The sequence below is a fragment of the Maylandia zebra genome, linkage group LG14, assembly GCF_041146795.1.
Source record: "Maylandia zebra isolate NMK-2024a linkage group LG14, Mzebra_GT3a, whole genome shotgun sequence".
Classification (NCBI taxonomy): Eukaryota; Metazoa; Chordata; class Actinopteri; order Cichliformes; family Cichlidae; genus Maylandia; species Maylandia zebra.
Genome location: NC_135180.1, coordinates 26,184,514 through 26,211,001, shown reverse-complemented (window position 1 = coordinate 26,211,001; position 26,488 = coordinate 26,184,514). Strand labels below are relative to the sequence as shown.

General features: G+C 41.7%; 2 protein-coding genes across 2 annotated transcripts; both read left to right on the top strand.

The window, feature by feature from the left end:
- The first annotated feature begins 1,106 nt into the window (after positions 1-1,106).
- LOC143412524 (uncharacterized) lies at positions 1,107-3,677 on the top strand. The gene is made up of 2 exons (XM_076873563.1): positions 1,107-1,420; positions 2,308-3,677. The coding sequence occupies exons 1-2, from the start codon at positions 1,107-1,109 to the stop codon at positions 2,576-2,578; spliced, it is 585 nt and encodes a 194-aa protein (XP_076729678.1). The 3' UTR covers positions 2,579-3,677.
- Positions 3,678-18,524: 14,847 nt separating this feature from the next.
- LOC101483919 (extracellular calcium-sensing receptor-like) lies at positions 18,525-22,740 on the top strand. Its single transcript, XM_012917135.4, has 8 exons — positions 18,525-18,568; positions 18,932-19,226; positions 19,321-19,610; positions 19,730-20,025; positions 20,355-20,560; positions 20,691-20,912; positions 21,011-21,134; positions 21,836-22,740. The coding sequence occupies exons 1-8, from the start codon at positions 18,540-18,542 to the stop codon at positions 22,738-22,740; spliced, it is 2,367 nt and encodes a 788-aa protein (XP_012772589.3). The 5' UTR covers positions 18,525-18,539.
- The last annotated feature ends 3,748 nt before the right edge of the window (positions 22,741-26,488 follow it).

Below are 26,488 nucleotides of genomic sequence, written 5' to 3'. Positions count from 1 at the left end.
TAAGCTAGCGCAATAATTATTTTTGCATATGAAACCGGAGGAGTTGTACTTACATCTTATGCCATCAGCTTGTCCTAGGTCACAGTTTCCTTCCACATATAGCTTTGCAAAAACTGCATAAAAAGCGCTTGCAGGAACAAAAACATGATATTCCAGAAACACGCCTTGCCGATCCAATCAGCTGTTCATAACACTTCCTACGTTGGAACAGACGTCAGCGCGAACTTTTGCATGTCCGCCATTACCTGCCTGAAACCGGAAGTGATGTCATTTTCGCGGAAATGTAGTTCTTTTTTACCATCAAGGCCTCATGAGCTTATGCTGGTGTTTTTAAAAGTTATCTTTGACTTTATGACTTTCTGTGTCTTTTCTGGGATGCTTAGGACTCATATTGCACTGCTGTAAATAGTTTATTTTGATGCATATGCTGCTTTTTTGCAAATTTGCAGTATAATATTTATTTTCGTTTTTCCTGCAGTATATAAAAATTGGTGTATTTCAAAAATAAAACTATGAAGACACTCAAAATAAATTTCCTGTGGTAGGAAACTATTTTGTGCAACTTTTTTTTTATTTACAGTTTTGAGGGATAAGCCTCTTAAATTTCTCTAACTAGAAATATATGTTAAAAAAAGCAAAAACGATTTTCAATTTTTTTGTAATTTATTGCACTTTTTTGCAATTTATGTAATTACTCTGCACTTAATGAATATATATTATTAAAATCTGGGCTATAATTGTTGTATTGATGTATAGCAACTTGAAATGCTCCCAAAAATGGCACCACACCATGTAAAAATATAATATAAGCTCTGGCGGACTTGGTTCTATGGTAGGTCTTAAAGGGTTAATTAGTACAATAAAAACACAAGGTAAATGAAAAATAAAAAAAACAAGTATGAAAGTATAACGGTGTGTTCACACCGAACGCGATGGACGCGAATAAAACGCCCCAAACGCCCCTAATTTGACGCGTGTACATTCGCGTCTCAACGCGTGTCCAAGAAAAATCCATCGCGCGTCAAAATATGATATTTTGACGCGCGTGAACCGGAAATGTGGGAGGAATGTGGGAGGGAGTTGTGCCAGACCGGTATCTTTGCAAGATGGCAGCTATCGAGCTAACGCTTGAAGAGAGAGTCTCCCTTCTCTATGTACTGTGGAGAGCAGAGCAGCAGCGTAAAAGACGTCCTCGCCGTACCTGGGTCCATCAGGTCCTCCAGAGGCATGAGCAGTTTGGTGAGTTTCACCACTTGCTCCAGGAGCTGCGCCTGGATGACGGCCGATTCCAGCGCTATCACCGTCATTCACTCGGCCAGTTTGAGGACCTGCTTTCCCTCGTCGGTCCCAGCATCGCCCGCCTAGACACCAACTACAGGCGCTCAATCCCACCTGCAGAGCGCCTGTCCGTCTGCCTGAGGTTAGTAAAACTATTTAATACGGTAGTCCTTTATTGATATCTGTGCTAATATGCTAATCCATCCAGTTATACACTGCTAACATGGATGTGCTATGCTAACAGTGAATGCTCTCGGTGTTTACTGAAAGCAAACTGTGGTACAGAGACGACTCTTTATAATATTTCTAGTGATACTCAGAAGGTCTCATCAAGTCCCGATTTAATTCGATTTATGCTGTTATCAGTGTTTGAATGATAGCATGGCTGTGGTGTCACATCAATGTATGCGCTCGGTGTTTGCTGATATCAAACTGTAGCATTAGGACCACTGAGTTAACCTTTGTAGTGATACTCACTCCTTTTTATTTAGACCTGGTTTAATTCTGGGATAGTTGAATATTTGTATATAATCCCTGCAGCTGTCAGACTCTATAGCAGGGGTCACCAACCTTTATTAAAACAGAGTTAGATAAAACTGAACAGTTTGGTTCATCTTTAGTTACATGGTTCTATCTTGATAAGCTGTCTTATCACAGATTAATTTTTCAAAAATATTAATGATTTAAGCAAGGAAAGGGCTACATGTCAACACACAACTCTTTATTTCTATTAATGTCTCACTTCATTCCTACCTGATTGACATGTTTAGGAATTATGAGTGATTGGCTCACTGTAGTTGTGAAAGTTGCTACCAATCAAATTATGATATGTTAAAGTTAAAACAAAACACAACTGTTTTAGATATTATCTAATATACATTTTGTAATTATCCTTATAATTACAAAAAGTTTTATGTAAGATTCATGTTTTGTGATTTAAATCTGACATCACAAAAGTATTTTGGAATTTGAATAATGTATTTTGTAACTGCAGTACACATAATACTGATTTTGAACAATTTTGTCCAGGTTCCTTGTCACCGGGGACTCCTTCAGGACCATCGCGTTCAGTTTCAGAGTCGGTGTGTCCACAGTGAGCCAGATCACCCCCCAGGCAGCGACGTCCATCTGGGACTGTCTAGTGGACGACTTCATGGCTGTGCCTTCACCTGGAGACTGGCGGTCCATCACAGAGGGATTCCAGGAGCGCTGGAACTTTCCTCTGTGCTGTGCAGCTCTGGATGGGAAGCACGTCCAGACAAAGGCACCCCATATATCATATAGGAGACACACACATTGATATACACTAAATATTCATTTCATTTCTTTTTTGTGGTGCCCAAATTGATGCACCTGCTTGATTTTGTTTAAAAAATTATTGCACACTTTCTGTAAATCCAGTAAACTTCTTTTCACTTCTCAAATATCACTGTGTGTGTCTCCTGTATGATATTTAACTGACATTTTTTATTGTAACAACCAACGATTTATACAGGAAAATAATGTCTATTAACAAGGTTGCCCAAACTTCTGCATCCCACTGTATCAGTATATTTTGTCATTAGTATAATATGAAATAAATTCTACATGTGTCAAGTTGTGTGCCAACATTTGCTGTGTAGTAGAACTGAGACATTAGTCATTATAAACATTTATTTGAAATAATATTAAAAGTCTCAAACAGAAAAACATTAAACATAAATATATAAAATATAAGAATTTACAGAGAGACAGGAATAAAAAGGACCAGCTGCTCTCCAGAGCAGGAACAAGGCTGAGGAGGAAATGCTCCATTGGAGACTGGTGTGGCCTCTTCAGGGACACCAGGATGGCCAGCTCCACCGCCGATGGACCGTCCTGGGACCCGTCCCTCATCTGCCTCGGAGCCGTCCTCCTCTGTGGGCCTGTAAAACAGCACAAAACACAAAGAAATGAGAAGGCTGCTACTAGATTTTAATTTCAACATTGAAAAAAAAAAAACAATAACAGGATATAATCAGATTGGTTGTAGATATTTAGTAAAGGTGATCACAAGGGAATCCCACCGACTAAAAAGGTATCAGTGCTTGCTGTACATATCTGTGGGTGCAGCAGCAGGAGCTCAGGGACTGGGGATGCTCTGCTGCAGAATCAGTTGGTTCTATCAATACAGTATTAAATGTTAACAGGTTGGATATAATAATCGTAGAGTAGACAGTGGTCCCTCATTTATTGCAGGGGTTCTCAGAATAACTAGCCCCTGGTCACAGTTCTCACAATTGATTCTCAAAGTGCAAACCTTTGTAGATTGCAAAACGTAAAAGTATTATTATGCCGCGGTTTGTCTTCATCTGCCCGCCACTTTCGTGCGCCTTTTTCCCTCACGGTGCAGGTGTCTATTTCCGAATGAGGCTCATAGTTATGGGTGTTTTTGTGCTGTTTTTTCTATTGGACGCGATGGTTATCAAAACTAAACGTGATAAATTTGGCAAGCGCAGGAGATTTGTCAATCAGGCTGCAGAATGCAATGCTGTACTGTGCAATAAAAAATCAGCGAAAAAGCAAAGTAGTGACGGATGAACAGCGGGACCACTGTGTGCTGTTTATTAATAAACAATAAAATATATTCCTAAATGATAACATGCATAAAAGCAGAACGGTATTTGTACGTCAGTGGGAAAATAGCGGTGGCTTGCTAGCTTTTGTGCGGCTTCCCCGGGTCAGTGAAAACTTTCAAAAGAGAAATGAATGAACTTACCAGGTTGCCCGATCTCTTCACATATCTTCCTCCAAGCTCGGTCCTTTTTATTCCTGTCTCGGTACTGAAAGCAGCTGGTGTTGTACAGCTCCGAGTTGTTTGCTACCGCATTGATTAGCCTTCCCCTCCATTGAAGTATGAAAGGCTTTGGCTGGATCTGCCCCTTTGACCTAGGTAACAGCCACGTCACCAGGCTCCTGATTGGTTGTTGCGGCGCGATTTGACGCTGGAGTTCAGATTTTTCCAACTCGAGCGGTAGACGCGAAACGCGCGTATGCACAAAATGCAACACAAAAACTCACGCGCGTGGTTTTATTCGCGAGTCAAACGCGCCAGACGCGCTACACTGACGCGCGTTTCACGCGTTTTGGCGTTTTCGCGACGCAAATCTGCTTCCGAATTTTCGCGGGACCCGCAATCGCGCGTCATCGCGCCTTTCCATTGACTTTACATGTAAACCTGACGCTCCATTCGCGTCCATCGCGTTCGGTGTGAACACACCGTAAAAGCAAGTATAAAAGTAAACACGGTAAAAAATCGACTAAGATGGAATCATGATGTAGGGTATTCAGTTTTTAAATAGATGAGTTTTAAGACATGATTTAAGAGTGGAGAGAGCGTTTGTAGTCCGGAAACCTGATGGAAGTGCATTCCAAAGTCTCGGGCCAGAACAACTAAAGGCTCTGAGTAGTCAGGAGAGCAGGTGGAACAGACAAAAGGGAAGCTGAAGAAGACTGCAGTGTACAAGGGGGTGAGTATGTATGGAGAAGATCAGACAAATTTGGGGGAGCGAGGTTATGCAGTCGTGAGCTCTCAGAATTGGCTCTCTGAGCAAAAGAATGACAACACCACGGAACGCAAGTTTGATACCATCATGGGGAAGCTCGTGGTTCTCCAACGGGAGATTGAGAGACCAGTGTCAGAGTGTTAAAGAACAGCTTTGAAATTCTCATGAGTTGTTGCAAAAGAAAAATTACCATCATAATCCGGCTACCCCTTCGGCGCCAGCTGTGGGCTCAAGGCTAAGGCCGAACAAAAACTCCCTGATAATGACTGTGTTGAGTCTGTTCCTTCCCATTCCATGCAAGGCCACCTGGGTTGGCTGGAAGACTGTTTACTTAGCCTGGCAGGGCGAAGGGCACTATCTCAGCTGAACTATGGACACGCACACACATACATATACTGATTCTGATAAGCACTCACTGACGCATCACCCTCCTCCCCGGATCCAACGCCACCTCCAACGCTTACCTCCCCTCTGATGTGGACATCGGGTCAACTGGAGGCGCAGTCAAAGATTGCAGCGGTCCCAGATCAGATGTACACACTGGAACACTTTCCCATGTTGCTTGTCTGTGTTTATTGTGTTATGGTGTGTTGATACCTGTGCATTCCTGTATTATCCTTTTGTGTTACACATTTCGATGTTTTTTTCCTCGCTACCTAGCCTGACCTGTCTCCCCAATGTGATGTTTGTGTATTGTATGCAGTGTTGGTCAAGTTACTTGAAAAAAGTAATCAGTAACTAATTACTGATTACTTCCCCAAAAAGTAATCCCGTTACTTTACTGATTACTTATTTTCAAAAGTAATTAATTACTTAGTTACTTAGTTACTTTTTAAAAACACGATTTACAACCTGAAGAGGTGATAAAGCGATAGATCTTTCAGCCCAATTCTACTTTTTCTACATAATCCATCATACAAAATGTAATCAAATGGAAAATTCTCTTTTTTTTAACTTGTTTTATCAGTTTTAATCTTTTAACTTTATGCATCAAGCAAAAATTTAATTATATGCAACATTCTCTGACTTGAATAAATTAGTTTAACATTTAAACCTATTTTCTGCACATTCCAGCACATAAAATAAAATATTTTTTGTGTTTACACTCACTCTTTCAAATAGATGCAAGTAAAACACAGCAGAAAATAAATAAAGTCAAAGACTCAGCGGTCCTGTTGCTCTATTTTCGCCTGTAAAGCAGTACAGCGGTAGGCAGAGGTTTACCCTGGTGCAGGTGTGCCGCGGTCAGTTGAAGAATCCACGAGTTTCTCTGTGAATTTCCCATTACGTCGTTGCGCACTCGGTGCTTGCTTGGAAGTTTAGGGGGTTTTTTTCGCTGGTTTTATCAGAATCAGAAAGGGTTTTATTGCCAAATGTTGAGCGGGTTTACAACATTAGGAAATTGCTGCGGTGCTTCAGTGCAAACATACTGTTATAAATTAAGCTTAAATAGACATGAAAATAAAAATGAGAATAAGAATTAAAAATGCTAAGTAGATAGATATATACATGATATATACATGAGTGCAGGTGGTGATCAGTGCCAAACATGGAATGATGCAGTGAACACAGCGTATGGTCATGTGTTAGTGGTGGGAACAGTCATACGGTTATTGTTCATGTGTTCAACAGCAGAGGGGAAGAAACTGTTCTTATGGCGAGAGGTTCTGGTGCGAATGGACCGGAGCCTCCTGCCTGAGGGGAGCAGGTCAAACAGACTGTGTCCAGGGTGAGAAGGGTCAGCTGTGATCCGAGCTGCACGCCCCATTGTCCTGGAGGTGTACAGGTCCTGCAGAGATGGAAGTCTGCAGCCAATCACCTTCTCAGCAGAGCGCAAAACACGCTGCAGTCTCTGTTTGTCCCTGATAGTGGCTCCAGCGTACCACACGGTGATGGAGGAGGTGAGGATGGACTCGATGATTGCAGTGTAGAATTGCATCATCGTCCGTGTTGGCAGGTTGAATTTCTTCAGCTGCCTCAGGAAGTACATCCTCTGCTGGGCTTTCTTAATGACGGAGGTGATGGTGGGCTCCCACTTCAGGTCCTGGGTGATGGTGGTACCCAGGAAGCGGAATGAGTCCACAGAGGTGATGGGGGTGTCAGTCAGGATGGTGGGGGGGGAGTGGGGCTGTGTGCGTCCTGAAGTCCACAATAATCTCCACTGTCTTCTGGGCATTCAGCACCAGGTTGTTGTGGCTGCACCAGGACACCAGACGTTCAACCTCCCTCCTGTAGGCAGACTCATCCCCGTCCGAGATGAGTCCAATAACGGTGGTGTCATCTGCAAACTTGATTAACTTGACAGACTGGTGGGTGGAGGTGCAGCAGTTGGTATACAGGGAGAAGAGCAGGGGAGAAAGAACACAGCCCTGAGGGGAGCCGGTGCTGATGGTCCGGGAGTCCGAGACATTCTTTCCCAGCTTCACATGCTGTTTCCTGTCCGTCAGGAAGTCAGTGATCCACCGGCAGATGGGATCAGGCACATTCATCTGGGAAAGCTTGCCTTGGAGATGGTCTGGAAGGATGGTATTGAAGGCAGAGCTGAAGTCCACAAACAGGATCCTGGCGTAGGTTCCTGGGGAGTCCAGATGCTGCAGGATGAAGTGTAGGGCCATGTTGATGGCGTCATCTACAGACCTGTTGGCTCTGTATGCAAACTGCAGGGGGTCCAGGAGGGGGGCCATGAGGGTCTTGAGATAGGAGAGAACCAGGCGCTCAAAAGACTTCATGACCACAGATGTCAGAGCCACGGGTCTGTAGTCATTTAGTCCAGTGATCCTAGGTTTCTTGGGGACAGGGATTATAGTAGAGGACTTGAAGCAGGCAGGCACATGACATGCCTGCAGTGAGGAGTTGAAAATGCCAGAAAACACTGGGGCCAGCTCGTTTGCACAGTGTCTGAGGGTGGCAGGAGACACACCGTCTGGGCCGGGAGCTTTTTGAGCATTCAGACTCTTAAACTGCTTCCTCACACCTTCTTCATGAATATGAAGAGTTGTGGTGGGAGGAGGTGGTGTGAAATCCTCTTTTGTGTGGGGTGAGGAGGGGGGTGTTGTAGGTGAAGTGTTTGAAGGTGGTGATGGCTCTATGGAGGGGGTAGAGGTGGGGGAATGAGTGTCCAAAGTGTCTCTTATTGTTGGGGCCGTTGCAGGTGTGAAGGCTGCCTGATGGCTCGTCAAAACGGCAGTAAAAGTCGTTGAGGGTGTTGGCCAAGAGCAAGTCATCAGTGGAGTGGGGGGTTTTAGGCTTGTAGTTGGTGATATTCCTAAAACCTTTCCACACAGAGGCCAAGTCATTCACTGAGATCTGCTGCTGCATCTTCTCAGAGTGCTGGTGTTTAGCAATGTCCACTTCTTTAGTGAACCTGTACTTGGCCTCTCTGTAGCAGTCCCTGTCTCCGCTTCTGAACGCCTTTCTCTTTTCCAGCCACAGCTTTTTGAGTTTAGGAGAAAACCAGGGTTTGTCATTGTTATAACTCACCCTGGTGTGTGATGGCACAATGCTGTCCTCACAGAAGTGGATATAGGAGGTGACAGTGTCCGTAAACCACCGTTATGGTGGTTTTATTTTTTTTTGTACAGTAGGAGACTAACACTGAATAAAACTAATTTATGATCTGAAAAATGCATGTCCAATACAGCACAGTTCTTCAGGATGACACCAGTGCAGCAGAGAAGATCCAAAATATGTCATTTGGAGTGTGTGCAAATAGCCATATATTGGTGTAAGTCGAAATTGTTCAGACAGGATATAAAATCTCTTGTGGATGAATTTGATGTGCTGTCCATGTCAATATCAAAATCTCCCAGCAGTAGTATATTTATTTGGAGATATGAGTAGAATTTCAGAAAGATAGTCAGAAAAGTATGTTAAAAAGTCAAAGTTGGGTTTATGATAGATGGTAAATAGCAACTAAAAGTGTGGGAATTGGGCCATTAATTTGTTTGATAATGGATTGAATAGAGGAATAGGCAGGAGCAGAGAGACAAGATACCTTATACCTCATCCGTGTGTCCAGACCCACATCCAGACACACGGGGTTGGCAGGTGTAAACAAATCCAGGCAGAGTGGTGATATTGAGTTTGGCGAAATCATTTGGACACTGCCAAGTCTCTGTTAGAAAGTCAAGTTGTAATTGGCCTCGCTAGAAGTGTGACTAGCTGTCCAAACAGCTCCGTTCCCGCCCCCACAGGGAACGGTTCTGGCTCCGTTCCTCTTCACCATCTACACTGCAGACTTCTCCCACAATTCCACCCAGTGCTTCCTGCAGAAGTTCTCTGATGACTCTGCAATAGTCGGCCTCATCACTGATGGGGACGACAAGGAGTACAGAGGTCTGACCCAAGACTTTGTGGACTGGTGCCAGCTGAACTACCTCCAGATCAACGCCGGTAAAACCAAGGAACTGGTGGTAGACTTCCGCAGGCACAAGCATTCTCCACTGCAACCACTGAACATCCAAGGTATGGACATTGAGGCTGTGGACAGCTACAGGTACCTTGGTGTTCATCTGAACAATAGACTGGACTGGACTCATAACTCAGACGCCCTCTACAGGAAAGGGCAGAGCAGGCTGTACCTGCTGCGGAGACTCAGGTCGTTTGGAGTGGAGGGCCCACTCCTGAAGACCTTCTATGACTCTGTTGTGGCTTCTGCTATCTTTTATGGTGTGGTCTGCTGGGGCGGCAGCATCTCTGCTGGGGACAGGAAGAGACTGAACAGGGTGATCCGAAGGGCCAGCTCTGTTCTAGGATGCCCTCTGGACCCAGTGGAGGTGGTGAGTGACAGGAGAACGGCGGCTAAGCTGTCATCCCTGTTGGACAACATCTCCCACCCCATGCAGCAGACTGTGACAGCACTGAGCAGCTCCTTCAGTGGGAGACTGCGGCACCCACGGTGTGGGTCAGAGAGATTTCGCAGGTCTTTCCTCCCTACTGCTGTCAGACTCCATAATAAAGACTTTAACTGATCAAGCACACACATCCATACATATGCAATAATACTAAGTGCAATAATCCTTTCTGTCATCGTTGTATTTTTACTCAGTTGTATATAGTATTTGTATTTGTATTCTATTTTTATCTTATTGTATATTTATTTTATTTTATTCTACTGTATATAGTATTTTATTTTATTCTATTCTGTACAGTTGTGTACTGTATTTATTCTTATTGTATTCTAATTTTTGCCTCATAACTTTTGCACTGTCCACTTCCTGCTGTGACAAAACAAATTTCCCACGTGTGGGACTAATAAAGGTTATCTTATCTTATCTTATCTTAAACATGAACCCAGGAACTAGATATTTGGCAAAGTCGGTTGGCTCGGGGCATGGTCACGGTGAGCACAATTGGATTTATATGGTGTCTGAACAAGAGGGGTAAAGTCTTTGTAGCTGGTGGATAGGGGCTTGTACAGTTCATTATGAGAAGCAGCACAGTTTGTTTTGTTTCCTCCTTTTACAGCAATTTCTTGAAAGGCAGGTGCAGGGTCTTTGTATTTAGTTTTTACTGGGGCTGTTGATTCGGCTGCACTGATAGCTGTTTGTTCCAAAACATACTCTGCAGTGTGTTCTTGGATCTCAGCTAGGGATGGGCCATAAGCTACACTGCGTGTTTTGAAGCCTAATTCAAGTAGACCAGCTTCTAAATAATTAGCTTCTGCTATGGCAGCTTCCTTCTCTTGTTCTGCTCTCAGTGCATCGAGAGTAGATTGTAAACGTGCTTGCTCAACTTTAATTTCTATTTCTCTCTTTGCATATGAGGCTCTTGCTTGAGCAGCTTCAGCCTTTGCTTTTGCTCTGTGCAGTTCAATGCTAGCTGACGAGCCTGCCTTTGATGGTGGTTTGTGGGAACGGACTGACCCTGTCTCGCTTTTGAAAAATTTATTTTCAGACATTTTAGATTTCTTGTATTTTGATTGCGTCCATATGTACTTTACTTGGCTTAATAGGATTGTCGTAGCTCCACGCAGTGGCTTCTGTAGCTTTGCTGCTTGCCGTGGTGCTGTCTTTTCGCTGTAATTGGCCTTGCTAGAAGTCTGACTAGCTATCCAAACAGCTAAACATGAACCCAGGAACTCCAGACAGTAGATGAGATCTTATGAAGTTTACTGGTTCTTTCATTTTGTGAAACTGCAACAATAAAGCGTATGTATGGAAATGTACATTACTTATCTCTACTGTTAACAACAATATGTGCCTTAAACCAATGACCTAACAATGCGATTGAGAAGCTAGCATGACGATTAGCACCGTAAATTAGCATATGAACCGGCGATCTCATTTACATATGAATAGCGTATTGAAAATGTGCTAACTGTCATCTGTCAAACATAAAGACAACACTTGGAGTGTCTCACTGCTTTTTACCATTAAATACTTACAGACAATGCGTTAACAAACACCCAAAAGAGGTGGAGCGGCCATCTTGAAACAGCATAGCAAGAAAACATCAACTTCCTCTCTAACTCTTCTTCTACTGTCATAAAATATCGACTTAAAGCGGCCACTGGGTGGCGCATTTTACTAACATTTAAAACATAAAATTAACCAAACAGTAACATAACATAAGTGTCTGATTATTAAGAAGATCATAGACAAGTGGCCCCTTGCTGGAAAGCGATCGGACATTGAGCAGTCAAACAGAGACAGGATAGTCGCTGCTAGCATTGTAAGTCGACCTGGCAAGGCTAGCAAGCACACTACGGTTAGCAGTCCATCCACGAGGCTTCCTAGCAGAGCAGCGCTGAGATGACCACAGGGATGTATCGGGTTCCTGCTGTCGATCTTGTAGTTCTGCATGGATCCGCAGTGGACATACTTTCAACGAGGGTGCCAGACAATGTCTGTGTGGGGCAGTAAAGCTGGTGAAAGGGTCAAGAGGTGCTGGAAGCGTAAATGAGATACAATGATGCAGTGTATCTTATGGTGTGTTCACACCGAACGCGATGGACGCGAATAGAGCGTCAGGTTTACATGTAAAGGCAATGGAAAGGCGCGATGACACGCGATTGCGGGTCCCGCGAAAATTCGGAAGCAGATTTGCGTCGCGAAAACGCCAAAACGCGTGAAACGCGTGTCAGTGTAGCGCGTCTGGCGCGTTTGACTCGCGAATAAAACCACATGTGGGAGTTTTTGTGTTGCATTTTGTGCATATGCGCGTTTCGCGTCTACCGCTCGAGTTGGAAAAAGCTGAACTCCAGCGTCAAATCGCGCCGCGACAACCAATCAGGAGCCTGGTGACGTGGCTGTGACCTAGGTCAAAGGGGCAGATCCAGCCAAATCCCTTCATACTTCAATGGAGGGAAGGCTAATCAATGCGGTAGCAAACAACTCGGAGCTGTACGACACCAGCTGCTTTCTGTACCGAGACAGGAATAAAAAGGACCGAGCTTGGAGGAAGATATGTGAAGAGATCGGGCAACCTGGTAAGTTCTCTCTTGTAATTTCTTTCTTTTGAAAGTTTTTACTGACCCGGGGAAGCCGCACAAAAGCTAGCAAGCCACTGCTATTTTCCCACTGACGTACAAATACCGTTCTGCTTTTATGCATGTTGTCATTTAGGAATATATTTTATTGTTTATTAATAAACAGCACACAGTGGTCCCACTGTTCATCCGTCACTGCTTTGCTTTTTCGCTGATTTTTTATTGCACAGTACAGCATTGCATTCTGCAGCCTGATTGACAAATCTGCTCCGTGCCGTGTCTCCTGCGCTTGCCAAATTTATCACGTTTGGTTTTGATAACCATTACGTTCAATAGAAAAAACAGCACAAAAACACCCATAACTATGACCCTCATTCAGAAATAGACACCTGCACCGCGAGGGAAAAAGGCGCACGAAAGTGGCGGGCAGATGAAGACAAACCGCGGCATAATAATACTTTTACGTTTTGCAATCTACAAAGGTTTGCACTTTGAGAATCAATTGTGAAAACTGTGACCAATGTTCATGTGTGTGGGGAAAACAGTGTATAAAGTGCGTGACCAGGGGCTAGTTATTCTGAGAACCCCTGCTGCAATAAATGAGGGACCACTGTCTACTCTATGATTATTATATTCAACCTGTTAACATTTAATACTGTATTGATAGAACCAACTGATTCTGCAGCAGAGCATCCCCAGTCCCTGAGCTCCTGCTGCTGCACCCACAGATATGTACAGCAAGCACTGATACCTTTTTAGTCGGTGGGATTGCCTTGTGATCACCTTTACTAAATATCTACAACCAATCTGGTTATATCCTGTTTTTGGTTTTGCTTTGTTTTTTCAATGTTGAAATTAAAATCTAATAGCAGCCTTCTCATTTCTTTGTGTTTTGTGCTGTTTTACAGGCCCACAGGGGAGGACGGCTCCGAGGCAGATGAGGGACGGGTCCCAGGACGGTCCATCGGCAGTGGAGCTGGCCATCCTGGTGTCCCTGAAGAGGCCACACCAGTCTCCAATGGAGCATTTCCTCCTCAGCCTTGTTCCTGCTCTGGAGAGCAGCTGGTCCTTTTTATTCCTGTCTCTCTGTAAATTCTTATATTTTATATATTTATGTTTAATGTTTTTCTGTTTGAGAATTTTAATATTATTTCAAATAAATTTTTATAATGACTAATGTCTCAGTTCTACTACACAGCAAATGTTGGCACACGACTTGACACATGTAGAATTTATTTCATATTATACTAATGACAAAATATACTAATACAGTGGGATGCAAAAGTTTGGGCAACCTTGTTAATAGACATTATTTTCCTGTATAAATCCTTGGTTGTTACAATAAAAAATGTCAGTTAAATATCATACAGGAGACACACACAGTGATATTTGAGAAGTGAAAAGAAGTTTACTGGATTTACAGAAAGTGTGCAATAATTGTTTAAACAAAATCAAGCAGGTGCATCAATTTGGGCACCACAAAAAAGAAATGAAATAAATATTTAGTGTATATCAATGTGTGTGTCTCCTATATGATATATGGGGTGCCTTTGTCTGGACGTGCTTCCCATCCAGAGCTGCACAGCACAGAGGAAAGTTCCAGCGTTCCTGGAATCCCTCTGTGATGGACTGCCAGTCTCCAGGTGAAGGCGCAGCCATGAAGTTGTCCACTAGACAGTCCCAGATGGCCGTCGCTGCCTGGGGGGTGATCTGGCTCACCGTGGACACACCGACTCTGTAACTGAATGCTTGGTCGTGAAGGAGTCCCCGGTGACAAGGAACCTGGACAAAATTGTTCAAAATCAGTATTATGTGTACTGCAGTTACAAAATACATTATTCAAATTCCAAAATACTTTTGTGATGTCAGATTTAAATCACAAAACTTAAATCTTACATAAAACATTTTGTAATTATAAGGATAATTACAAAATGTATATTAGGTAATGTCTAAAACAGTTGTGTTTTGTTTTAACTTTAACATATCATAATTTGATTGGTAGCAACTTTTACAACTACAGTGAGCCAATCACTCACAATTCCTAAACATGTCAATCAGGTAGGAATGAAGTAAGACATTAATAGAAATAAAGAGTTGTATGTTGACATGTAGCCCTTTCCTTGCTTAAATCATTAATATTTTTGAAAAATTAATCTGTGATAAGACATAGCTTATCAAGATAGAACCATGTAACTAAAGATGAACCAAACTGTTCACAGTTTTATCTAACTCTGTTTTAAGAAAGGCTGGTGACCCCTGCTATAGAGTCTGACAGCTGCAGGGATTATATACAAATATTCAACTATCCCTGAATCAAACCAGGTCTAAATAAAAAGGAGTGAGTATCACTACAAAGGTTAACTCAGTGGTCCTAATGCTACAGTTTGATATCAGCAAACACCGAGCGCATACATTGATAGGACACCACAGCCATGCTATCATCGCAAACACTGATAACAGCATAAATCGAATTAAATCGGGACTTGATGAGAGCTTCTGAGTATCACTAGAAATATTATAAACAGTCGTCTCTGTACCACAGTTTGCTATCAGTAAACACCGACAGCATTCACTGTTAGCATAGCACATCCATGTTAGCAGTGTATAAATGGATGGTTTAGCATATTAGCACAGTTATCAATAAAGGACTACTGTGGAGGTAAGCATCAACGACACAGCTCTCAGTTCTCACTCCTTCTTTATTCGTCTCCAACATCAACTGCGCATATCGCGCCACAAAACACAGGAACACACTTCCTATACACTGGGTGTGAGTGGAGCCCTCTAGTGGTCCACCACACTACCGTATTAAACACTTTTACTAACCTCAGGCAGACGGACAGGCGCTCTGCAGGTGGGATTGAGCGCCTGTAATTGGTGTCTAGGCGGGCGATGCTGGGACCGACGAGGGAAAGCAGGTCCTCAAACTGGCCGACGGTGATAGCGCTGGAATCGGCCGTCATCCAGGCGCAGCTCCTGGAGCAAATGGTGAAACTCACCAAACTGCTCACGCCTCTGGAGGACCTGATGGACCCAGGTACGGCGAGGACGTCTTTTACGCCGCTGCTCTGCTCTCCACAGTAAATAGAGAAGGGAGACTCTCTCTTCAAGCGCTAGCTCGACAGCTGCCATCTTGCAAAGATACCGGTCTGGCACAACTTCCTCCCACATTCCTCCCACATTTCCGGTTCACGCGGCGATGGATTTTTCTTGGACACGCGTTGAGACGCGAATGTGCACGTGTCAAATTAGGGGCGTTTGGGGCGTTTTGTTCGCGTCCATCGCGTTCGGTGTGAACACACCGTTAGAGTGGAGGAGACAGGCCTTGTATGTAAGGACTGCAGAACAAACCCAGCGAGAAGAGCCCGGAAGAACAGGACCTTAACAGTCATGATGGTATAATGTCTGAAAGCCGTCTGTCCGAAAGCAGCCCAGCGGCTAACAGCGGATGTTAACAGCTGATGCTAACAGCTGATGCTAACAGCTGACAGTAAATATGTCCAGAAAAATGCCAGCCAAACAGGTAAAGAAGAGAAACACTTTACCTGGCCACCCCTACCAGCCCTGCTACTTGATCTAACTCACAATCAAGTCTTGATCAGTTGACAGTGCTACTCCTTTTCTCATCTGAATGTCCAAGACATCTGGCCACAGAGCTGATGATATCATTACAAAAATGATCATCAATCATCAAACTGTAGTGTTCTGTTTACAAGTGCACCTGTGGACACTCAAGCTTAAACATGGTGTTTGTTATGGGCAGACTATGGTTAGCACAGATATCCAATAACAAAACACCACTCAGTAAGGTAAGGATCTACTCCTCCCAGTCACACCTTTCCAGATCACACTGCCATTGCTCATGTAAGCATTTTAGTCCCCTAAAAGCACAATTGATGCCCTGGTAAGGGCACCTTCCCAGACCCTGGGACTCCCAAAAGGCCTAGTATTCTGAACTGCTGTTAAGCACAAAAGGGCAAACAACAGTCAGAACCAGGGAAAAACGTAATGTACAGGCACCGAAACAGGAGCATGCAAATATGCCACCCCTGCCCAGTTCCTTTCACTGGAACAGAATCCAACCTCTCTACAGGAGACAGACTGTAGATCCTGTGCATTGAGGTAAGCCTAAATGTATCCGTTGAGTATTTCTCAACTCAGGTTCAGAAAGCTGAACATTATTGTTAATGCTGACTTAAATTATTTTTTAGAGGGTTTTTTTTTTCCATTGATATAAGATAAGTAAAGAGTGCTGCCATGTAGGGAAGGTGCTAAAGAACAGTAATTGGTTTGTTTTTGTTTCCCTTCATACCTCTTATTATGCAATCAGAGCAGGTTTTTGAAGACACAACATCTTATTTTTGCTTATCAATAAATTGTTTGAAAACTATGACTTGATGAGTTAGATTAGCATTTAATTTGTATAGCAACTTATTAATTATTTAGGTCCTAGTGGTTTAATATAAAATGACAACAATGCTGGATTCAAGATTAAAACACAGGCATTAGAAAATACAGACATGATTTTCTATGGATTACTATAGATATATTATTAACAAAAGTAGAAAAATCAGAAATGCATTTTGCATGTCTGATTTATAGTTAATACTCTGAAACTACTACAACTGTTTTCAGGTAAAAAAAAAAAAAAAAGCATTATAACAATATAATAGTGTCCAAATATCATGTATAAGACATTATATCATGAAACATTTGAGTCCAAATACTGCACAGAATTTCACGTTTCAACAGGTTAAAGTTCTCCACTAGTCCTGCATGCAGGTAGTCTTTATCCCTCAAGCTTGGGTCCTCTACCAGAGTCTTGGGAGACTGATGATCCTGTGAAGAATCTCTGTTGTTCTTAGGACTGCATTCTTCTAGACAGACATCTCAGATTTCATTTCTGAAACCTGCCGGAGCCACTGCCCCAATTTGGGAGGTCACTGGTGAAATGCTTTGATTACCACAGAGACCACCATTGCATTCTCCTTCCACATCTTCTCTAGCTCCTCTCTCAGCCTATGGTATTTCTAGAACTTTCTGCTATGTGAGATATTCACTAAGCATATGATCAGTTGTGGCTATCTCCTTATGTATCAGCTGGGTAATAGTAGGGTCAAGCTTAGCAGACTTTCAGAAGGTACTTCATATAGTCTTAGTAACTGGCCAAAGAGGGGCCAGGTTTCCAGCTTAGCCATAATCTTCTGTCTCAGGTCAGCTGCTCTGGTATTCAACATGTCTTGGTATCCAATCTTGGAGTGTGTGTCATTTGTGGAAGATGACTTCACTTCTGTGATCTGACTGCTCCACCTGCTGTTAACTCCAAGGGAAAGTCATTTTCACCTCAGAGGTATCTAGTTTTTACGTAATTGCATAAATAATAATAATAATAACAATAATAATAACTTTATCTATAAAGCGCTTTCAAATTGCTGTACAACTAAAGGGATAAATAAAATAAAAGCAATACATAGCAATACAGGTAAGAGACACAATACAAGTTAAAAACAATAAAAATTTAAAAACTAAAAGCCATAGAATTAAGACATATAGGATAAGGTGAACAAATGTGTCTTCAACTTAGTTTTAAAAACCTCCACAGAGCCTGCCTGCCGAATATCTTGAGGGATATGATTGATTGTATAATGTATCATTTTTTATATAAATACAAATCATATAAATTTCAATTTAATATTACTTATCTTAAAAGCAAAAACAAACAAAAAAGTGTTCATAACAAGTCATTTGAGTAATACCTTGGTGTGTAATTAATGGTACAATGTGTATTACCTCTGTATGTCCACATTATTACATCACTATTGAATAGTGCACAGTGCTTCCTGAAGTAGTTTATAAGAGGAGAACAGATAGATTAAAACAATAGTAATAGTAAGGCTATGCACACATTTCATACAAAATAAAGACTTACTCAAAGATGACCAAGAAAGGGGATGTCCTAGTGATCATTAAAAAAAATCTTGTCTGAAGAGCTATACAATCCAGTAAAAAAGCATTTCCACCCGTATACACACAACTGACATCAATGCGGGATGGATGATCTTATAATTTGTCTGGTATTGGCTGTGTGTTTGTTTCACCTGAACACAGCCTTGGCTGTGTGCCTAGATGATCTGAGTCAAAGGGCTATGCTTACAGGCGCCAAGGTTGGTACTGTGGAATCATCTGTGAATTGCAAGCTGCAGGGTAGCACACGTCCACCTGCATTCTCAAAGGATGGGGACTTCATTATTGGCGGCACTTTCTCCCTTCACTCTTACACGCAAACAGCTTATAATAAGTATACCAACATGCCTGCACCTGTGAAATGCAAAGGAAGGTTAGTAAGTGGAAGAAGAGGGTGCTACAAACACGTTGGACTATGTAAAATTAAAAATGTTTTCACATGTATGATGATTCATGGTATATAAGTATTTATAATATAATTCTTCTAACAATAGTAAGTCATTTAGATTTTTAAAATAGTGTTTTTGTGTTTTCAGAACTGAATTTTTTACTTATATTATAAATATTTAACAGTAAATTGTTATCTATAATTTTATATTGATTTCTGGTCAGGCAGTGATTTGATGTACCTAAACTAGCTGTTTGCAACATTATTGCCGCTGAGCTGAATTTATCACGTATAATATCTTTACCTGAATTGACAGTCAAAATTTTAAAATGACATGATTGTTTACAGCATTGACACTGTTGAGCTGCAATCCACAAGTTCGATGGTCTTTGCCATAGAAGAGATTAACAACAGCACAGAGCTGCTGCCTGGAATTGAGCTTGGTTATCGGATCTATGATTCATGTGCATCAGTACCTGTGGCAGTGCATGTGGCATTTCAGTTTTTAAATAGATTGGAGGCTCAGTTTAACACTGGTAAAAACTGCTCTCAGTCTGGTGTGGTGATGGCTGTTGTTGGTGACTCTGGGTCTACGCCATCTATTACCATGTCACAACTTGTTAGTGCTTTTAACATTGCTCAGGTAAATATTTTGCCTTTCTAGAAAACGTATTTGTTGACTGTTCGCGTTTGTGCAGCTGTTTCAGAGTTATTCTATTTTATTTTTTGTGATTTAGGTGAGCCACTTTGCCACATGTGCATGCTTATCTGACAAGCAGCAGTACCCAAGTTTTTTCAGAACAATTCCCAGTGACCAGTTTCAAGCTGAAGCACTAGCCAAGCTGGTGAAACACTTTGGCTGGACTTGGATAGGTGCTGTCCGGTCAGATTCAGATTATGGCAATAATGGCATGGCTTCTTTTCTCCAAGCAGCACAGAAAGAGGGGATCTGTGTGGAGTACTCTGTATCTTTCTATCGGACAAACCCACAGAGCAGATTTCAGAGAGTAGCAGATGTTATCCGCAGGTTTCTTTATCAAAGATAATTATTGTGCATTGACTTGTGTAATTACCTTTAAAATAAATGTTTGATCATGTGAAGACATTTAAAAAACATTTTCCTAATGCACTACATTGTCTCTCCAGGTCTACAGCTGTAGTTGTTGTGGCATTTGCATCTTTTGGAGACATGAAGATCCTGTTGGAGGAGCTATCACGTGACCCTTCCCCACCTCGCCAGTGGATAGGCAGTGAATCATGGGTAACAAGCACAGAATTAACACAGTACAGTTTCTGTGCTGGGGCCATTGGATTTGGTATTCCGAAGTCTGCAATCCCAGGTCTCAGAGACTTCCTGTTAAATCTGTCTCCCACTCAAGTGTCTGCCTCGCCAGTGTTTACTGAGTTCTGGGAGGATGCATTCAACTGCAGTCTGAAAAAAAGTAACAGTTTCATTTGCTTTTAAATCATTTTCCCAAAATTGTAGTGTTACAACAGCTACTGCTGCTCATGTTTTTTCCACTAATGGTAATGGTCAAATATGAAGTGAACGCAGGCATATGTCTGCATATATTCTCCCTTGATATAATGACTTTTCAGGTCAAGTTCCAGTGGTTTAGTTTAATTTTTCTTGTATATCAATATAATTTTATCCATTTACAAATGTAAGTCATTCTACTAAAATAATTTTCTAATATCTATGTAACAGGCCTGTAATCTAGTTTTACTTACAGGCTCGATAACACTATTATCTGTGTTTTTGTAATTATAGCTCCTGCCATAGAGAAGAAAATGTGTGATGGAAATGAAGACATACAGAATCTCCAAAGCGAGTACACTGACACATCTCAGCTCAGAATTGCTAACATGGTGTATAAGGCTGTGTATGCAATAGCACATGCCATCCATAATGCAGTGTGTCAAAAAACAAATGCCATAGCAAAATGTGACAAACTAATCAAGTTACAGTCCAATCGGGTAAGCAGAACTGAACATGTTAATGCCAATGTCTTTCATAACTCCTAATATAACTTAGATAAAAAGAACTATCAATGTGTGTTATTGCAATGTCCCATGTTCTTCTTTCTCTCTCTTACTGTCTTTACAGGTTTTAACTGAGCTGAAGAAAGTAAATTTTTCCCAAAATGGATATGATGTGTCATTTAATGCTAATGGGGATCCTGTGGCTATTTATGACTTGGTTAACTGGCAGAAAAGTGGGAGTGGCATCATTGAGATAGTAACTGTAGGGCTGTATGATGCCTCACTACGAGTGGGCCACGAGTTTAAGATTAACAGAAACATAACCTGGATGGAGGATAGCAGAAAAGTAATGATGAGAATCTGACTTATTAAACTCTGGTGAACAAGTTGCTGCTACTTTATATCTGTAATATTTATATCTGTTATGCTACCTTGTCTTGACAGGTGCCAGTGTCAGTCTGTACTAACAGTTGTCCTCCAGGAACTCGTAAAATGCTGCAAAAAGGAAAACCTCTCTGCTGCTATGACTGTATAGCATGTCCTGAGGGAGAGATCAGTAATATAACAGGTAAAATCAAATGTTTCTCCATGCATTTAAAATCATTTTATACTGGAAAAAATACAATTTACAATGATTTAATTCCTAGTAGCCTCTTATTGTTAGGATGCCTGGGTCGTTGACCCAGGGTTTTGAGTTTATATATCATTTATCATTTCTATTCTTTGGTTTCTTCGTTAGAGTTATGTCTTATGGTTTATGTCTCTGTGTAATCCTTAGTTGCTATATCCTGTGTCCAGTCAGTGTCTGTCTGCCCTGGTCCCATGTCTTTGTTCCCTCTGTTGCAGTGCCTGCATGTGAGTCTGTGTCTTTAGTTCAGTCTGTGTTATGTTTCCTGTTTTATTTTGAAGGTCCATGTCTGATGTTAATGTATCTGGTTTTGCGTCCCCTTGTCTCATTAGGCCTGATTTGCCCCAGCTGTGTTTCCCTACTGTTACCCATTCCCTAATTGCTCCCCCTGTGTATTTAAGCCCTGTGTTTCTCTATGTCTGTGTTGTGATCTACCCCCATTTATGCTGTGTGTTCTGTCTTTATGCATGCCTGTGAAAGTTTATTTTGTATTTTCGGGTTTTGTTACGTTTTGCCATCCAGCAATAAAGCTGAGTTTTGAAGTATACTTTTGCCTGTCGAGGAGTCTGCACTTTGGGTCCTTTTCCTGCCTGCACACAGCTGTTACTTGACACTTATTGGGTTTTTTCTCTCTTATTCAGATTCAGCTGACTGTTTACCCTGCCACAAAGAGTTCTGGCCTAATGCAAAGAGAGACACCTGTATCCCTAAGCCTGTAGAGTTTCTTTCATTTCAAGACATCCTAGGGATCATCCTGGCTACATTTTCAGTTCTTGGTGCTTGTCTGGCCATCATAATTGGGGCTGTATTCTTTTATCACAGGACAACTCCAATTGTCCGAGCCAACAATTCTGAGCTGAGCTTTCTGCTGCTCATCTCACTGACTCTGTGTTTCTTATGTTCATTAACTTTCATTGGAGCACCATCAGAGTGGTCCTGCATGCTGCGTCACACTGCGTTTGGCATAACCTTTGTACTCTGTATCTCCTGTGTACTTGGGAAAACTATAGTGGTTTTAATGGCTTTTAAAGCGACACTTCCAGGTAGCAATGTCATGAAATGGTTTGGTCCTCCACAGCAAAGAATGACTGTTGTATCTTTCACCTTTATTCAAGTTTTAATATGTACTGTATGGTTGGTAGTGAGCCCTCCATTCCCAATTAAAAATCTAACCACATACAAGGAGAAAATCATCCTGGAATGTGCATTAGGCTCTGCTGTTGGCTTCTGGGCTGTGCTCGGTTACATAGGTCTGCTTGCTTCCTTTTGCTTCATTTTAGCTGTCTTAGCTCGCAAATTACCTGATAATTTCAATGAAGCCAAGCTTATCACTTTCAGCATGCTGATATTCTGTGCAGTGTGGATCACCTTTATCCCAGCATATGTCAGCTCTCCTGGGAAATTTACAGTGGTTGTGGAGATTTTTGCCATTCTGGCCTCCAGCTTTGGGCTAATAATATTTATATTTGCTCCAAAGTGTTTTATCATATTGTTTAAGCCTGCAAAGAACACTAAGAAATATTTAATGAACAAAAATCAGTCATAATATATTAATAATCTCAAAATGTTAATTTTCCAATCGTTCTTCATTCTGTAGTTAAATGAAATATTTACTACTTTTTTCTTAAATAAGTTCATATTCATATGCCATAATTTTTTCTGCATTTATTTATTTAGTGTATGAACATATATAATTGAAAGTTAATTGTATGAATAAATGTAAAGTCACATTGAAACAGTGTGTTGTTCTGAGTTATTTCTCAATGGTCTGATACAATTTCTTGTAACATTTTGATTTCTTTTAGCATTTGAATTTGTATCAGTCACCAAGCCACCAAGTGCAAATATAATTTTAATGTGAACTGAGTAAATTCGGTCATAGTATGAATAGTATAAATAGCCCAAAAAATTAACACTGTTTTGTTTTTTTCTAAATTATATTTAAAGATTGCCAATTTTAGGCCATCCAGGGATGTGATTTCAAGGCATGTTTTTTCGTGACTTAAGACTAGACTTTACTGTAATCAGTTTAATTAAATTCATGTTTACTGTCTTAGCCTGAAGAAAAATGATATTTTTTGGTGTGCATAAAGTAAAGTGTAAAATTATAATATGCCTTCCCAGATTATCATTGACCCATCACCAAACCAGTCATGGTGAGCAATTTCACAGTCATACAACATTCTCCACAGTTTCTCCAGACCTTTTCACATTTATTACATGTACTCCGGGTGAACCTGTCGGAGTACACGTATGAAATGCACAGGGCGCTAGTGGTAGACCTGCCAATTCTAGTATTTTATGGCAAAAACCAAGTGGGTCCCCTTGATGCTGAGCTATGAGCACTGGGCCCAGTAGATTATATCAGACCCTTAGGCCACTGTCACGAAGTCTGCTTTTGATTATTTGGTCAGAAACATTCATAGTGGTGGTCTGTGAGGTAATTTTGTAGGCTGCTGCCTATGCTCATCCCGTTTCTTATAGCACACAGGAACAGATAACGATCTTGATGATGGGTTAAAGACCTTCTATGGCCCTGTCCAGCTCTCTTAGAGTAACTGTCTGTGTCCTGGAATCTCCTGTTCTTTAGACTGTCTTGGGAGATGCAACAACCCTTCTGGCAATGGCAGGTATTAATGTACCATCCCGAAAGAGTAGGACAGGGGTCTCCACTCTAGGCCTTGAGAGCTACAGCCCCAGTGGTGTGTCTAGAAAATTTTTGTTGGGGAGGCCAGGTAGGGGCACAGATTTAGAGAAGGGTGGCAGATGTAATTGGCAGATAATGTTTAAAAAAATTCTACCAACCGTTAACCATAATTCAGTAACCCTATAAACCTAATAACCGAATGCACTTTTAACTCTTATTAGAATGAGATTTTAACCACTACGGTGCAAAGTTTTTAGATACTGCGTTGATAAAGTACAAGAGATACAATCAGTCAATGTTTATTCAGCAGTCAAGGACATCAATATTTGCATAGTATTTTTACTGACATGTAGTGCACATATGTTTTGGGCAAAAACATTTTTGAATATTAAACTACAAACATTTGTAACAAACAATTGAAACAAACAAATTAGCCAATGGCAATGTAAAACTTTATGTGCCAATCAAAAAAAGAAGATAATCTTCTCACAAACTGGTGTTTGATTTTGAAACAGGAAAAAAGTGGGGAAACAAATGAAAAGACTATCATTTGAATAAAACCTGAAAGCAAGTAAATACTTTCTATGCTGCCTTATGGTAAACTTTGGTAATATTGATAAAGAACAACACTGGCTGATGATGAAATACAGTCAGCTGGCATGGTGACACTGCCAGTATTAACCTGCAGGGCTGGACTGGGACAGAAAATCGGGCATTTTGACTAGAGACCGGCCCACCAGGTATTAAAGCCATAAAGACTTTGAATGAAAACAAATGCTGTTGTGACAGTGATGTACACAGTCTTGTTGGTATATGTATGATTTCTATACATTTTACGTCAGATAAAAACTTTGGTTGTAAGATTTAGATAATTATTTAATAAAAGTGAGATATTTTAAATGAGAATAAGAAAGAAAAGTATTTCTTTGTGCCCACCTCTCCCTGTTAATGCCCTACCTGGCCCCCTGGCAAAACTTTACTAGACCCGCCCCTGCACAGTTACCAGCTGTCAGCTACATAAAAAAGGATCCTGGTGTTATTTGTCTCTCAGAAACAGTTCATAACTTCCCTTCAACTCATTCATGTCACCTAAAAGGTAAACCCGTTTCTCCATCACAGTACCAGTTATTGTAACTGACAGTAAAAAGTCAGCACAACGAAAATAAACTACACCTAAACTTGGTTTATATCTGACCCAGATAGACTGCAGGTCATAACTTCTTACCTGAAGTTCAGTTCACCTGACATTCGGACTGGTGGCCGCCTCGGGGCTCTCCTCCTGCCTCCCCTTCCCTCATCCACCTGGCCTCTGTGGAAGCTCCGCCATAACCACCTAAAAACAACTGAGTTATTTTTACACATCGACCTGCATCTGGCCAAACCACCACCTCTCATTGTTCATGCCATTACAAAAAAAAATAAAAAATAAGTCACCGGGCATATGCCCGGTATGCCCGATGGCCAGTCCAGCTATGTTAACCTGCAACCAAATCTGCAGCTCCATACAGCATTGTTACGACTTAGATTATATATTATAACTCATAACTCTTGTGTTAGCTGCCCTCAGTAGCATACTGTCTGATATACAGTGGGGCAAAAAAGTATTTAGTCAGCCACCGATTGTGCAAGTTCCCCCACCTAAAATGATGACAGAGGTCAGTAATTTGCACCAGAGGTACACTTCAACTGTGAGAGACAGAATGTGAAAAAAAAATCCATGAATCCACATGGTAGGATTTGTAAAGAATTTATTCGTAAATCAGGGTGGAAAATAAGTATTTGGTCAATAACAAAAATACAACTCAATACTTTGTAACATAACCTTTGTTGGCAATAACAGAGGTCAAACGTTTACTATAGGTCTTTACCAGGTTTGCACACACACAGTAGCTGGTATTTTGGCCCATTCCTCCATGCAGATCTTCTCGAGAGCAGTGATGTTTTGGGGCTGTCGCCGAGCAACACGGACTTTCAACTCCCGCCACAGATTTTCTATGGGGTTGAGGTCTGGAGACTGGCTAGGCCACTCCAGGACTTTCAAATGCTTCTTACAGAGCCACTCCTTTGTTGCCCGGGCGGTGTGTTTTGGATCATTGTCATGTTGGAAGACCCAGCCTCGTTTCATCTTCAAAGTTCCCACTGATGGAAGGAGGTTTTGGCTCAAAATCTCACGATACATGGCCCCATTCATTCTGTCCTTAACACGGATCAGTCGTCCTGTCCCCTTGGCAGAAAAACAGCCCCATAGCATGATGTTTCCACCCCCATGCTTCACAGTAGGTATGGTGTTCTTGGGATGCAACTCAGTATTCTTCTTCCTCCAAACACGACGAGTTGAGTTTATACCAAAAAGTTCTACTTTGGTTTCATCTGACCACATGACATTCTCCCAATCCTCTGCTGTATCATCCATGTGCTCTCTGGCAAACTTCAGACGGGCCTGGACATGCACTGGCTTCAGCAGCGGAACACGTCTGGCACTGCGGGATTTGATTCCCTGCCGTTGTAGTGTGTTACTGATGGTGACCTTTGTTACTTTGGTCCCAGCTCTCTGCAGGTCATTCACCAGGTCCCCCCGTGTGGTTCTGGGATCTTTGCTCACCATTCTCATGATCATTTTGACCCCACGGGATGAGATCTTGCGTGG

Coding starts and splice junctions, on each gene's coding strand:
- LOC101483919 (XM_012917135.4), top strand. CDS start 18,540: ATGCCTGCACCTGTGAAATGCAAAGGAAG. Junction 20,561..20,690: donor TCAAGTTACAGTCCAATCGG/GTAAGCAGAACT, acceptor CTGTCTTTACAG/GTTTTAACTGAGCTGAAGAA. Junction 21,135..21,835: donor AGAGATCAGTAATATAACAG/GTAAAATCAAAT, acceptor TCTCTTATTCAG/ATTCAGCTGACTGTTTACCC.
- LOC143412524 (XM_076873563.1), top strand. CDS start 1,107: ATGGCAGCTATCGAGCTAACGCTTGAAGAGAGAGTCTCCCTTCTCTAT. Junction 1,421..2,307: donor CGCCTGTCCGTCTGCCTGAG/GTTAGTAAAACT, acceptor AATTTTGTCCAG/GTTCCTTGTCACCGGGGACT.